The following is a 14,517-nucleotide window of genomic DNA, read 5'->3' on the forward strand; positions in this document are numbered from 1 at the left end:
TTGAAAAGTTTTCAAGGCTGTTATTCTGTGATATCACGCCAAGAAACTCTTTCACACACATGTATTTGTAAGAGTGGAGATCTGTTTGTGGCAAGAGATTGATGTCCATGAGACCAGGAATCGTGTGTGTGGAAACTCATTATAAACCTGAATGCTCATGTTGGCTGTTGCTTTTCTTCTTCGCAAAATGAAGCAATTAGACAGCAGTGATTAGTTTCTCCTTCATCTTGCTCAACATTGATGTGACTGACAGAAACTCTGAATCAGACCAACTTCTACTGAGTAACACTGAGTAACTAACTGGTGACATCTGGGTATTCTGTCTAAAGCCAATATCTGATAAATATTTTCAATGGAGGTAGATTGCAATTGTTGCACATTACCATGCTTTGATGGTCTTTCAGTGCATTGTGCATAATACGGCCCGCGAGGGGCAAACTGTTGGCCCACCGCCAAACACATACGCATGCGTATTTAACATACTGGCGGCTAAAATACGAGAGCAGAGCAGTACAGGCAACGCCTGACGAGCTACCTCTGTGGAACACAGCATAAGTAAGTCCTGCTTGCACAAAACCATGGCCAGTGCGAAAAAACGTAAAGTTGATAGCGAAAATAGACAGTTCAGTTCCGTCTGTACCGACGAATTTTGTTTTATTTTACCAGACCGTGCCAATGCTAAGCCAACTTGCTTGCTATGCTCTCAAACAGTTGCTGTCTGCAAGGTGGCTAACATCAAGCGGCACTTTGAAACACGCCACAGCAATTTCAATGAGAACTTCCCAGCAAAATCAGAGATTCGAAGACAAAAGATTGCAAGTTTGATTGCCTCCTACAATCATTCTTGATATACCTAATTAATGACATCCACTAAATCAGCAAACAAGTAGCTACTGTACTGTCTGCCTAATTAGGTAACATTATGCAACTAATGCGCTGGCCCTTGCTTTTGTGCTGTTGGCTAAATGCGGCCCTTAAGAAAATGTAATTGGGGACCCCTGTTGTATCCCTTCCATGAGCAAAACAGTAGGTTCAAACTGTCTAAGACTGTTTGAGTGAGCATACAGCTCAACAGAGAATCTGCACACAGATCATGTATTTGTGGCATATGTCTGTATGGGATTTTAAATGATGGTCTTTTCTATCCCAAGTTCAAGGCACAACCTATCGGCATACAGGATGGTACAGCAAACCTCAATGCTTTTGCTTTCTAGCGTATCTTATCTGACCTCCAGGCATCCAGCAGAGAATGCAGATAGAGATGTTGTGGGATCAAAGACCACAGAAGAGTCAACACAATGTAGAAACCTGACACTTTGCTGTTCGTTGTAAGGAAATTGGCGTGACTGCAAAAACCATGGCAATCAGTTTATTTGACAGGAGGCTCTAAAGCTTTCACAACAGCTGGAGCAATACATGAGTGTACCTTATGTTCAATACCTGTGATGTGACAATACCTGAAAACTCTCTTCTTCTTCTTCTTAAACTGTTTGCTCTTAAGATAATGGAGAAGGGAGAACATGAGACAGAGTCTAAACTGATAGGGGTTCTATGATCTGTGCACAAAAATACCACACAAAGCCTGTCAGAGTGAAGATGCTTTGTGTTAAATGGGAGAATGTGTGCATTCAGATACAAAAGCAGAACAAAGCAGCTTTCTAAGAGAAACAAGACAAATCATCCCTCTTTAAGAAGAAAGAAAACATAAGAATAGAAGAAAATAGTTATCATATAAAAGCAGAATATTTTTTTTCTAAGCCACACGTTTGCCACACAGCAAGAGAGGCGCACACATATGCGCGCCACACATGGCGGCTGAGCCTGAAGCGTGAAATGAGCTTGGGCGTGAACTTTGACTGGCATTTCCATGCCCAGATTTATGGAGCCCACATACAAGTGCAAGCTCCAAACAATTGAGAATAAATAAGGGCATACCAAGGACGCATCACGCAATGCACAAACATGCACACAGTCGCAGCACACAGTGTTTACATTCAATAGGCAAACATCAGTGTGGTTCCTGTGAAACAGGACAGAGTTTAGAGGGAGAAACGAATAGCTCTGCTGACAGTGTCCCATTAAGATTGAGAGAGAAGCACAAGTGCGTCAGCAGCTCTTTGTTTGTTTAATGCCGGAAACTGGAGCAGTATTAGTTTCCTTGATTTGAAGCAAACTTAGCAGGTCTGGCAAATGTAGCTGCATGTCTTTCAGTACTGTCAGAATTATCACATTATCTGGTCAAATTTTTTAAGTTGCTCTTTGTAATATTTGAGGATTTGGAGACCTCTCTGCTAGAAATGTGTAATTGCACATATTGTGAAGAAATATTTTATTACATTGGTTCTGCTTCCGGCAAGACAATGAATCTGTTGTTTGAAAGTGCACTGAAAGTATGATGTTGAATTTGTACATAAGACCTAAACATCAAGCCGGACCTTCCTTTTGCATATGACGTTAACGTGTAAAGGCGTAGGATGTGGTTCAAAAAACTCCTGCAAAATCCAAACCAACACCTCTGAATTCTAAATGACTATTAAATGTCTATTAAACTACTTTAAAGTCACTTTTCAGAGCAACTCACAGCAGACACTATATTTTATTGTGTTCTTTTTAGTACTTTTAGTAATTTAGTAATGTTTACTTAGTAACATTAACTTCTTCCAGTTTTAACAAAAAAAAAAAAAATGTAGTCCTCCTTTAAGCTGACTGATATTATTTTCCTCAGTTACTTTTGCAATCATATGTTTAGGCTGCAACATTTTTAATGGGCAGATGCAAATGTATGTAAATATAAGAATCAGAAAAAAAAACTTACTGGGACACATCATGGGTCTTAAAAAAACAACAAAAACTACTATCTGGTGCTGTGAGGCCAGCAGTGAGCACTGTTTGTTTATTTGAGCTCAAGCTGGGCAAATTGTCAACTGGAAGCCATCAACAAGATCAGGCAATTTAACCACTTCAGGTTTGCAATTTAGGTGTTGCATGCACTGAATTAAAGAGGATAATTAAGTTATAACAATAATTATAATAATTATTCTACTATGATATAATATGACTCTAGCCACCCATGAACTCCTTTAAGATTTAATATAAATGTACTGCTTTTGTTAATTGTCATAAGAGCTGCTGAGAGATTCGAGAGCTCATCAAGCCTGACGCAGATCCTGTAATGTGTAACAGGCAGATAAAACAAACCTAGATGCATAAACACAGCAGTACTTTGTTACAGCCAGTCATGCTGCTTTGTAATGGTCTGTTCTAGCTTTCAAGAGTCAGTTTGTTTTGGCAAGCTGGTGCCTCTTTTATGCCAGTCATCTACAGTCCGGGAGCTGGTATTAAAGGAAGGGTTTAACAGTTCTACTGAGAAACAGCCAGCTTATGTTTAGCTCTCATTTAATTCTAATTTCATTTAAACTACTCACCCCTCTCTGCACATGCTCACTATTCTAGGAGGCCAAACTAGAAGACTGGATTGCTGTGGAACTAAATAATTATGATTTGCACATCTCACTGACAGTGAACAAGACAATGTTTGATTTCTTCAACATGATCATTAGTTTTCCAGGATTTCCAATTTTTGGAGATATAAATGGCCAATCTCTAAACAATTTACTGATGTATACATTGTGGTTGATGTTGAACATACTGAGCTTTTAAAAAGTGTGTGTCAGTTTTTATAAGCAACGTCTTACCAGAAAAGAAACTGATTCAAAAATGATGACAGTTTTTTTTAAAGAATAGAAAAATCTGTGTATTTTTAATATTTTAATATGTGTATTTTAGAGGGACACACCAGCAAAAATGAAACATTTAACCAATTTTGCATCTGTTGTAAGCATACTTACTTGCATCTGACAGCAGTGCCACAGTACTTTGTAGAGTGACATGTTCTGGTACTTCTGGTAATTCTCTTTTGATGATGTAACCTGAAGGTGCGAGGAAATTTTGAAAAACTATAGCTGCTTCAGGGTGGATTTTTGGGGGTGGGTTGTTTTGAACGGTCTTAAAATCATTACTACAACACAGAAAATGGAAGCTAAAATTAAGAATTTACATCCCTGGCTAGATACATCACTTCAGTTGAGCATCTGTTCTCTGGCTAAAAGGGCCAAAAATCTCTGGTGTCCTTTTTTTTTTTTTTTTTTTTTAAATGTTGTGTCATAACTGAGGTAAACACTATGCTAACACTAGTTTGGTTGTACATTTTGGCCTACAGATCAGTTACTCTAGTAGTCAGGGTTGACTCCAAGCTTCAAGGACATCCCACGGGTTGTGTGATGTATTTGAGCAATGCATGCTGGGTATTGTAGTGAGAGAACAATGATGAATGAAAAATACATTTACATGCTGATTTTCCATAGCTAGGGGTGCACTGGCAAATGCTTTTGTTTTGCCCATCTGTGTTAAGATTCCATAATGTTATTAAATGTAAACCAGTCATTAACATGTGTGCTGCGTTCGAATGCTGTGCATTCACATCCGTGCATGTGTTTGGCTTTCCCTCTGGCTAATGTATCTGTTTAATATCAGTTTGTCAATTTAGCCTGCAAAGTGTGAGCTTTGGGAAAACAGCAAATGAACAATATTATTGTCTTTGATGCCTAAAGCTTCTGAAAAAAAAAATAAGAATCAGGCAAAACAGACCAATTTGGCAGATAACAATTCAGAATCCGAACCAGCCAAAGAAATTCATTATCAGTCAACCCCTAGCCATAGCTGTTTGTGTGATGTACTGTGCCTGGCCATTTAAACAGACAGCCTGTAAAAACAAAACAGTTATTCAGACATTCAGACATTCTAGACATCTTAGAATCTAAGTTTTCGGAGCCAGCAGGAGATGACCCACACTGTCCAACCTGCTCCTGAATTTAACTGCACTGCAATCACACTGCTCTGATAACAGACAGGAAGAATGGACATTACACTGGTTGAAACATTCCAGAAAGTGTTTTCTTCCCAAAAAATCCAGTCACTGGGTGTGTACCTTATCCAGCGACTCCATCTTCACACAAACATATACACACAAACACACACAAAGCCCTAAGCCCCAACCCCCCCACCCCCACCCCCCACCTGGCCCCCAAGCCTGTTTCCCGTGTCACGCCCGCCAATACAGAGCAGTTTCCTCCTGTTGTTGCCAGCTTGCGGTAGAACGCACTGAGAATGAGGATTTAACAAACTCCTTCTCCATGCCTAGCTTCACTCTTTTTACTCTGCACATCTTTACAGACCTTTTCTCACACTTTATCTTTTCAGCCTCTCCTTTTATGCTCATTCTTCTCTTGCTCTCACCCCTCTCTCTCTTGGCTGTGACTTATGCCTGCTGCTCCATTCTGCTATCTGACATTAGATTATCACTCTGCTGCTTAATGCTTCCACTTCATGGCTTTAAACTGAATGTGTGTAGAATGTATAACTCACACTGAAAACATCTGGCATCTCATGTGAAAACCGGTGCAAAATCACAATCTGCAGGAAAAGCATGAACTAAAAGAAGATCAACATCTGGCATTGACAAATTCAGTCTGTGCAACGATAGATTAACAAAGGAGGAAAGCTATTATTAAAAGTCATGGAGTTGCCTGCGCTTCAAATTAGATGTTTTATATATGTTTCACTATTGTTGCAGATAATAAAGCACACAAATATGGTTCAAAGTTTTTTAGAATCTATTGCATGTGACTCCCATTCAGAGTTAAGAGGCTATGAAGAGGGGTTGAGAAATGGTTTCGCGTGTCTACATTTTTATGTGAAACTGTGACCAACTGTGACCAACAAGAAAATGCACTTGTACTTCAGAGATTTAAACCTAAAAAATAAGCAAAGAAAGTTTATACACTTTGGGGTAAAAAATGTATGACAAATAACATGAGGAAAAAATAGGAATTAAGATTCTGCACCATTTCTACATCACTCATTTTAGCAAATCTGACATTGACTATGTTAAAGCCACACTGAAGCTCACATTCAGGCAACTCTCAGGTGATTTTGATCTACTCATCAGAAGCTTTTGCCTAAAGTTGTGGAGTCCATGACAGCTTGAGTGCAAACTATCATTAAAGCAAAGGAAGGACATCCCAAAATACTAATAAATTATACTTCTCAATGAAACTGATATGGCAATAAAAACATATAATATGTATTAGATATAACATAATGTTTTATTTAATTACAAAGGAATGCAGAATAGAAGCATTTTCACAAGTGGTCCCCAACTTTTGGACCCCACTGAATATACAGCCCAGACAACACCCAAAATATGTGTGTGCATGTGAGTATGTGAGTGTGTGTGTGTGTGTGTGTGTGTGTGTGTGTGTGTGTGTGTGTGTGTGTGTGTGTGTGTGTGTGTGTGTGTGTGTGTATGTGGATGCCTGCAATTTTGCACATGTGGAAAGAACACCTGTCCTTCTGTGGGTTAGTCCACTGAAACCCTATATCACATTAAAGAGCGCACAAAGTGACGAGCAGGTCAAAGGCCAATCAACAAATAGTTAGAGAGGTAACCCCAAAACAACTGCAGTGTCTCTCTCGCTCTCTCTCTCGCTCGCGCTCGCTCTCTCTCTCTCCTATTCTCTCACACTCTCTTGCTCAGTGTATAACCAATAAACCTTACAATCTTGCACTCAGAAAAGGGCTTTGTTAGGAGCTGTTTCCTCTCACACACACAATGCTTAAGCCCAGCTCTGAACAGAACTGCTCTGAACAGAAAACCATCCATCATGTGCCAGTACCAGTCTCAAGTAACATTTATATCTGGAATGTGATATTACTACATAACATAAGACGTATAAAATAATACAAGACTCCGCCTTACCTGTTAAAGTGTCTAAAGGCAATCTTTAATCAAACATATATTCCTAACAATACATTAATTAGTCTTCATAAGAAGGCTTGTGGGCTCTGCATGTGTAGTAAGTGACTAAGCAAGGGTCTGAAATAATAGTCTAATGCCTCTAGTGGATACTGTGTGTAACCACACTGTGCAGAAGAGGTTCCAAAATCAGCTCCGGAAATGCAGGCCCACTGCTATTCACACAGGCCCGTCAGTGCATGTGTCCCTGCACCTGCTGTGTAACTCCGCCTAAGACAACCCTTTGTGTCAGAGACAATCAGTGCATATTCATATTGAAGAAAACATAAATAATTTGAGAATATGTAGAGTAATACGCAGAAGTCAGAGACCATCCTACATTCACACTGCCAGTCAAATGGCCATTATGTACATTTTTCAGGAGATTTCTGAATAGATTAGGTAGTAATTAATTTGCATGAGAAAGGTGGGGAAAAACTTTCTGCTTCTGAAACTGCAGTTCAAAAAAAAAAAAGATACAGAGAAATTTTGACTCCTAAGAACAAGGCAAGATCACCAACACTGTCACTATCAGACAAATATCACTACGACTTTCAGAGAGTATGTAAGAGAGGAGTAAATCAAGCTTCACTCTTGCTTCAGATCTAAAAAGAAATACACAGGTGTTTCTGTCCATCCTTCCACTGTGAGAAGACAACTCGATGCTACGGGTATGAAAGGCTGTGTAACTGTCAAGAAGCTCTTACAAAAATAGCAACAAAAAAAAAATTCAAAATCAAACAAAAAAGCCGCTGTTCCTCAGAATAATGGACTGGGCACCCTCAGCATAACTGTATGGGCTTTTTTGGGATTACTCAGATCATGAGAAGTGGAAAACGCAACCAACTTCTAAGACTGAACTAAGACTGGAGGTGTGGAAATTATCCCTGAAAAATGAATACATTTTTACAACTTCACTGGAAAGTAAGGGTGGATTTTTGCCCAGTACTGCATTTCACTATTAGTGAAACCTCAGTAATGCCGAAGGCTTAAAAAAAAAAAAAAAAAAAGGTCACAATGCCAAAACTCTCACACTCAAAAAATGGTTCTCCCAAATGCTGTTGGCAAAAATGGGGAAATATAAAGCAAAGCTTTACTTTTCTATTAATTTTAGCACTTCATCAATGATACACAGGTATAAGATCTATTTAATCAGTAGTACTGCCTGCAGAGGCTCAAGTCATTCTGATGAGCCAAATGTTATACATGATGACACAGCATACAAGTCGTTTCGAAACATTCCAGACTTTCACACTCATTTCCACTATTCCTGGACCTGATATTACAAGAGTGATATATAAAACAAATACAGGGCCTACAAAATACTATCACTCTATTATAAAATGAGACACTGCATGTACCAGTTTAGCTTATCTGCTAAATACACAACTTATCGCTGAACAGCTTCTGACAAAAAGCAAGTTCAAACACTTGTCAGTTACCAGGATTTACAGAGGCAAACATTATCAGCAATGGATACATTTCACTGAACCTCAATCATTTCCCACTCCTACAACTCAGTGGTCTGGGGTGATAGTGGAAATGTTACAAGCAAACTGAGTGTGGCATGCAGAAAAACCCCATCTCCAGAGCGGTGCCCTTAAACTGCCCTCCTCTGTGTCCACTGCTGCTGGGTATTCACTGTCTACCGTTACGGACGCCCACCATTTGGATTGAGCTGGTCAACTGTTTCACCCAGAAGGTACTACGCAAAAGAATGGCTCTGTCTGAATAGACATGCGTGTCAAGATCTCTGTTGACTCTGGAATGTGTGGACGTCACAAGCGTGATATTTATGGTACAAGGAATCAGCACTACTCTTGTACAAAGGTGACACTTATGAAAAGTTCATATATGTCACATTCCAGTTGAGATCGTTTCTCAACAATGCAATAAATGAACTGTTTCATGTCAAAAGTGGGCCACCCAAAATGATGTGCCATAACAGCCATAAATCAGAAATGAACATTTTTTAGTGAACATTAAGACAACAGAGATGCTGAAAAACAGCTTTATAACACCCGTCAGCACCAAGTGGCAAGCACTGAATGCTATGAAAACAGGGCAAGAGAGAGGAGAACTGAATGCGAAACCATTAGGACCCATAAATGTGATTGATTTATTGCAGCTGCTGAGGCAAGTGCGGGGGCACCCTCCCCTGCAGGGCTCAGGGTGAAGAATGGGCTGAGCCTGTCGAACCAGGGCTTCCAGTAAACGCTTACCTTTCCCTTCAACTGGCCTGCCTTCCCATGAGAAACCCGCATCGCTCTGCTCTGTGCAGGGTGTGAGGAAATAATTGTCATCAGAGTCATCAAAGCAGCGGTTTACCTACTTCCCTCAGGCATGTAGTCACAACACAACAAACACGGATCGCATTAGTTTATCATATGGCGCAGTTAACTAAGGGTTATGAAGTAATGGGAACAAAGTGACCAGGGCATTCTGACATTTAGCTCTTGTAGTGTTGAAAATGTGGTTTACAAATGCAGCCATCATTTAAATAACAAATTCTTTTGCATATAATTTTTGTTTATTTTGTACACCACTTGAAAAAGCCAGCTGCCCTATACATCATGTGAAAATTTCAGGATGAAATGCATGTGTTAACATATATTTAAGTTAAGAATACTTTCTCGCTTCTGCTATAAAGTTTGCATTTCAGGCATATGAGGTTGCATTATGACAGTGACTATATAAGAGCAGATTTTCGTGCACAGTCGATTCTTAGGCCCAATCTAATTTCAGCCCTTGCCCCTCCCACTTAGCTCTTACCCCTCTGTTTTGCACATTTATTCCTAGGAGTAGGGTGTCCCAATTTTTGTTGAGATAGAGGTTAAGGTAGGGCAAAGTGTTAGGGCTACGTGCCACTCCAAACAATGCCTTTTCAGAGGAACACTCCAAACAGAGTGTTATGAGAAAAAAGAAAAACCAGCAAGATGGCTGTGCTAAAAAACAAAGAAACGGTTTTTCTCTGTATTATCTGTATTAACTGTATTATCTTAATGTTGATTTAATGTATTATGGTCCTTTACTTCATAACAAGTGTAAAAAATCGCTAGTCATATGCTGATGTCTTGGTAACAAGCTAGATAAATTTCCTGTTCCACCTTAAATGGTGAGCTACTGCATCATTTAATGTAAAATAGAAAATGGAATGTTCCTGAATGGAACTGACAAAATCCCAATAGTTGTGGACAGCTTGGCATGCAACAGATTACAGATGCACATCTGTGGCTGCAGCGCTTGAGGCTAAGACTTCAAGATTCATAGTCTGGCTGTGCATAGCCTGATAAAGGCAGCTCACTCACTTTACCCTTTTCCTGATATTCTGTTCCATAGTGACCAAACCCCCTTGACTTTTCACGTCAAAGACAAGGACGGCTTGTTTCTCTCTCTTTTCCTCCCCTTCACACATACATATATGCACACACACAGAATCATGTTTTTTTATTTATTTATTTATTTATTTTCATAATGAACCAACTGTTTTCCTATTTCATCCACACACATGCTTGAAACAGTCTTTCTGGGGGCTTAGAGCCGGTTCAAGGGGACAACTGAAGGAAAAGAAAGGCAATTAGGCCCTTGTGACATCTACTGTCACATCCAACCTGAGATTTAGGTGCTTTCAACCTTCTACATTAAGGAATTTAAAATGTCTTACTGGCCACAACAGAGACCTTGTAGACCCATGGACCAATTATAATTAATGACAGCCACTTCAGACCTCCTCTTCATACAATAGCAAAGAAAAACCATCCACCTCCAAGCACCAATTCATCATTATAGAATTTGATACCACGTACTGTCCCACAACAATAGAAGAGGTAAAGGCTCTTTTCCATATGGTAGGGTTGCTCTAACCCAGGTGTCCAGGCTCCTCAGTCTTGTTGAAAGATCTCATAATTGCAGTGCACAATGCAACTGGAATCCATGGCTGAGCTATAGAGTTCTCAGGTTCCTTCTTACCACTTAATCTCCACTTATAGCGCAGCAATTTCAGGATAACTTTGACTATTTGAATCACCCTTTCAGAAGTCATGTCAAGTATGCTAAAACAGTCATGGGTTAAGTGTGTGAGATTTTTTGATAAGTGAAGCACTGAGTGATTTTTTCCAGCCCATGGTGCTCCATTAAGCTTCCATCTATTTCATCAGGTCTTCAGCCATTGTTAAAGCATCAAGTGCTCTGACATTGAAGCACACGAACTATTGAGGCGTGAGCTACAGCACTGTATGAGACGAAGTGCCCATCCCTCAAAGATTTCAGCCAAAGGAATCGCTCACAATAAATAATAAAACAAAGGATGAGGGGGGGCAACCTGGGTAAGCCCTGTGGAAAAAATGGGCCCATTAAAAGCTGTGGGGTGTGAAGAAAGACTAATTGCTGCCTGCGAACACGTGCCCTGCAGAAGACTATAAAGAAATGGCCTGTCACCAGAGCTTTGGTGCTGACCAAGCATTTCTTGGACCGAGCATCACTGTCACCTATCTGTGCGGAATACAGTTAAGAGGAAACAGTACAACATTAAAAACTGCATTTCAGTCCAGACACTCTATCAAACCTCTTAAGAGTTTGTGCTGTACCTTGTCCTTACAGACTAAAACTATTCACATATGTACGTGCAAAGTGACTGAGCATTCATGCTGGTTATAGATCTGCTAATGAAAGGCACATTTCTGGCTCTGATGCTAGTGTTGAAAATGAAAGAAAATTCCCACACAGAGGTTTAAAGAGAGACCTCAGAGTCCTCCTTGTCTGTGCAGGTAATTAAATATGAAATAAGTGCTTTATGCTGATCCCAGCCACTCCGCCACTGAGGACTCTGCCAGAATCCAAAAAATGCCACAGGAGGATCATTCAAGCCAAAAGCAGTCTCCTTGAATGTTCAAGCAGACTCTACTGGACCACTGGACTGAGGCCAGATCATTAGGGTAAGCTAACATCCACAGTCACATCAGGGTAACATTTCAGGTCAATTATGATGCTGATGTTAATGGAGATTAAAATAACAACGTGTGAGCTGTGAAATACTTGTTAAAACACCAAAATATTCTTATTCAAAAAGTTCTGATTCAAAAGTGTGTATTAAAGAGCAAAGTAAGGTTGAAGGCAAGTTCAGCAGCAATTTTTTTTTATCTGAAAAATACTGCAACAGTCCTTAGCACCTCATCTCACGCCAGCCAGGTCTTGAAGTTCAGGGCAGGTAAGCTCTCCACAACTCTACTCGCACAATACATCCTTTCTGCTTTTCAGATGAGGAAACCAATCCCTCCAAAAGCAGCCTCCCATGGCGATTGCACCCATGGCCTCATTAGGCCATCAGCAGTGGGGCTGATAGAGTAATAATCCCCTGCTTTTACCCCTCCCCTCCTCTCCTCCATGTCCACACCTGGAGAAGACCACACAGGACCACGAGTGCAGTCTGGATAGCTAGTCAGAAAAAGCCCCTCCTTCCGGTTCCCATGCTTAGCCAGCTACAGTACCCAGTGAAGGGTGGCAATACAAGATAAGGTAAGGAGAGAAGGGGTGTAGATATAAGTAAGCTCTGAATCCCGTTTAGCCTGGTAAAAGCTCACAGAGTGGGACACTACAGAATACACACAAACACACTTACACAAACACACACACAAAGCCCCCTCTGTCCCCTCCAGTAACCTGGCGAGGGGGGGGGGGGGGCGGGGGGGGTCAAAGCAAGCTGGAGGGCGTGTAATCCTACCTAAGCGTGAGATCTTCCCCTGAAACTGCACTACAAAGGAGAGATGGAGGGGACCTGAGGGTAGCCTTAGCAGCAAGTCAGACAACAATAAAGAGTCGCTAGCCTATATTTAACAGCGGTGGGAATTTGGTGCTGGGTATACAGGAACACTTTGAATGCGTGCTGAAGGTCAACTGGGTGTCCGTTTCCTCCGCAGACTCCGCAGCAAACCTAGGACTATCCCCCTCACAGCAACCCACCAGGTTCGACGGACAAGGAGCGAGATAAGCATTGTTTCCCAAAACAATGGGCCACTTCCAAACAGCACTCCACTCCACAGACTCCCAGCCACTGGCACTTGCGCTGCTGAACATGTGTGAACGTAGCAGAGACAAAAGCCAATCCATTTGACATGTGTTTCAATGCAGGTCAATACAGCTTAGTGGACAGGCACACTGTTTACAACGTTGCTCTCTGTGATGATGTTCAAATGTAATACTGTACATATTTAGAAAGTACATTAGTTTACCAAGCCCCAAAGTCTTACCAAATTAAATGATTTTAGATACACTGGAGGACTGTGCTCACAGCCTGGATTCTTGTTTATACAGATCGCTACTAATCATGTACATGAGGGGGAATTCACATGTGGCCTTGGCAAGTGATGAGGGATTCCAATCCACACAACTAAAGGAGCCTCTCATATAATTCAAGCCCTTCCACTGCAGCTTCTTGCACTTAATCACTAGTCTTACCTTGAACCAAACAAACCTGGAAATCCCTGCTATAAATGACTGAAAAGTCTAAGATGCTGAAACAGCAGAATCAGTCTGAGGGAAACCGCTTCATATTTGTGATAGAATTAAAACTCTAAACATGTGATGACATCATGTTTGAATCCAAGAGAATGTCTTCAACACAACACAGAGAATGGCTCTACACAGTGGTGCATTAAAAGGGTTAACACTTCAAAAAGTGTGAATGAGGACCAGAGTTAAGATGTCTGCTGTCTGTTATTGAGAAAACAAGATAGCTGGTCTGCACGTTGGCTTCAGTTCCTTTACAAACACCTAGGAAAATCATACAGTATCTAATGGAATGTAATAATGAGAATGAACCATCTACAGAGCTTTAGGAGCAAGATCCATATGATGTTTCATCAAGATGCAACATAACCAACAATAGGCTGACAACTAGGTTCAGATACCCTACAAATGAGTTACACTATAGAGTTGACAGTACTTAGACAGGGGGTTGATAGACAGACCAAGCAGAAAGAAAAGTTATTTCCAAACGCTGGAGACTGACCTTGAGTGAAGCAGAGTCGGTCAGGGCCAGAGCCTGCCTCTTCAGGTCAGATACAACGATGTGACAGTGCGTGCACAGGTGGGTTTTGGTGGGCTCTCTCTCAGAGCCCGCGCCCTCAGGGGGAGGCCGGGGGCTGCATCTCTCCTCCTCAGCTGAATTCCTCCTCTTTCTCGGACTCCCTTCAGGAGAGCAGGAGGACTCTGCACTGGAACAACCTTCAACCTTGCAAATGAAAGAGAAAAAAGTGCTTACTCAAAGAAAGACTGCGCCTTTATGTAGCCATATATTTTAGAGGGTCCTGGGGATACCGATGCAACATTGTGCCCACAGGCGGTGCAAAGTGTGCAGATCACCAGTTCACCGTAAATCAAGGTCTAAGTGATCTAAAAACACACTCCGGGCTGTAACTTACAGTGAGGCGCTTGTTCTCGGGCTCTCCTTGAGCAGGAATCCCCTGACTTGGATTCATCTCGCTTGGAAAAAGTCATAAAAGTGAGTCTCAGCAGGCAAACACCTCTCGTTTTCCTTTAAAATGAACTTTACGCTCTATTCGCTGGTTAGGAGCGTGAGTGCTGGAGGGAGGAAAGCCTGCTGTAGTTCCCATAGAGAAGTTGTGCCTGGTGTTAGTGCCATGGCGCCGTGTAGAGCTGAGCTGAAG

The 14,517-nt window shown here is 41.1% G+C and overlaps 1 protein-coding gene across 3 annotated transcripts in view; it reads right to left on the reverse strand.

Moving 5' to 3' along the window:
- The window catches only part of kif26ab (kinesin family member 26Ab), a 97,495-nt gene that overhangs the window by 80,702 nt on the left and 2,276 nt on the right, over positions 1-14,517 (reverse strand). For 2 of the 3 annotated variants that reach the window (XM_037542051.1, XM_037542050.1), the window contains exon 2: positions 13,860-14,081. In XM_037542051.1, the coding sequence (XP_037397948.1) occupies positions 13,860-14,081 (222 nt within the window). Of the gene's footprint in view, positions 1-13,859; positions 14,082-14,271; positions 14,494-14,517 lie in introns of those variants that run through there. The other variant, XM_017699769.2, reaches the window with a different exon arrangement.

This window comes from Pygocentrus nattereri, chromosome 10 (assembly GCF_015220715.1).
Source record: "Pygocentrus nattereri isolate fPygNat1 chromosome 10, fPygNat1.pri, whole genome shotgun sequence".
Lineage (NCBI taxonomy): Eukaryota > Metazoa > Chordata > Actinopteri > Characiformes > Serrasalmidae > Pygocentrus > Pygocentrus nattereri.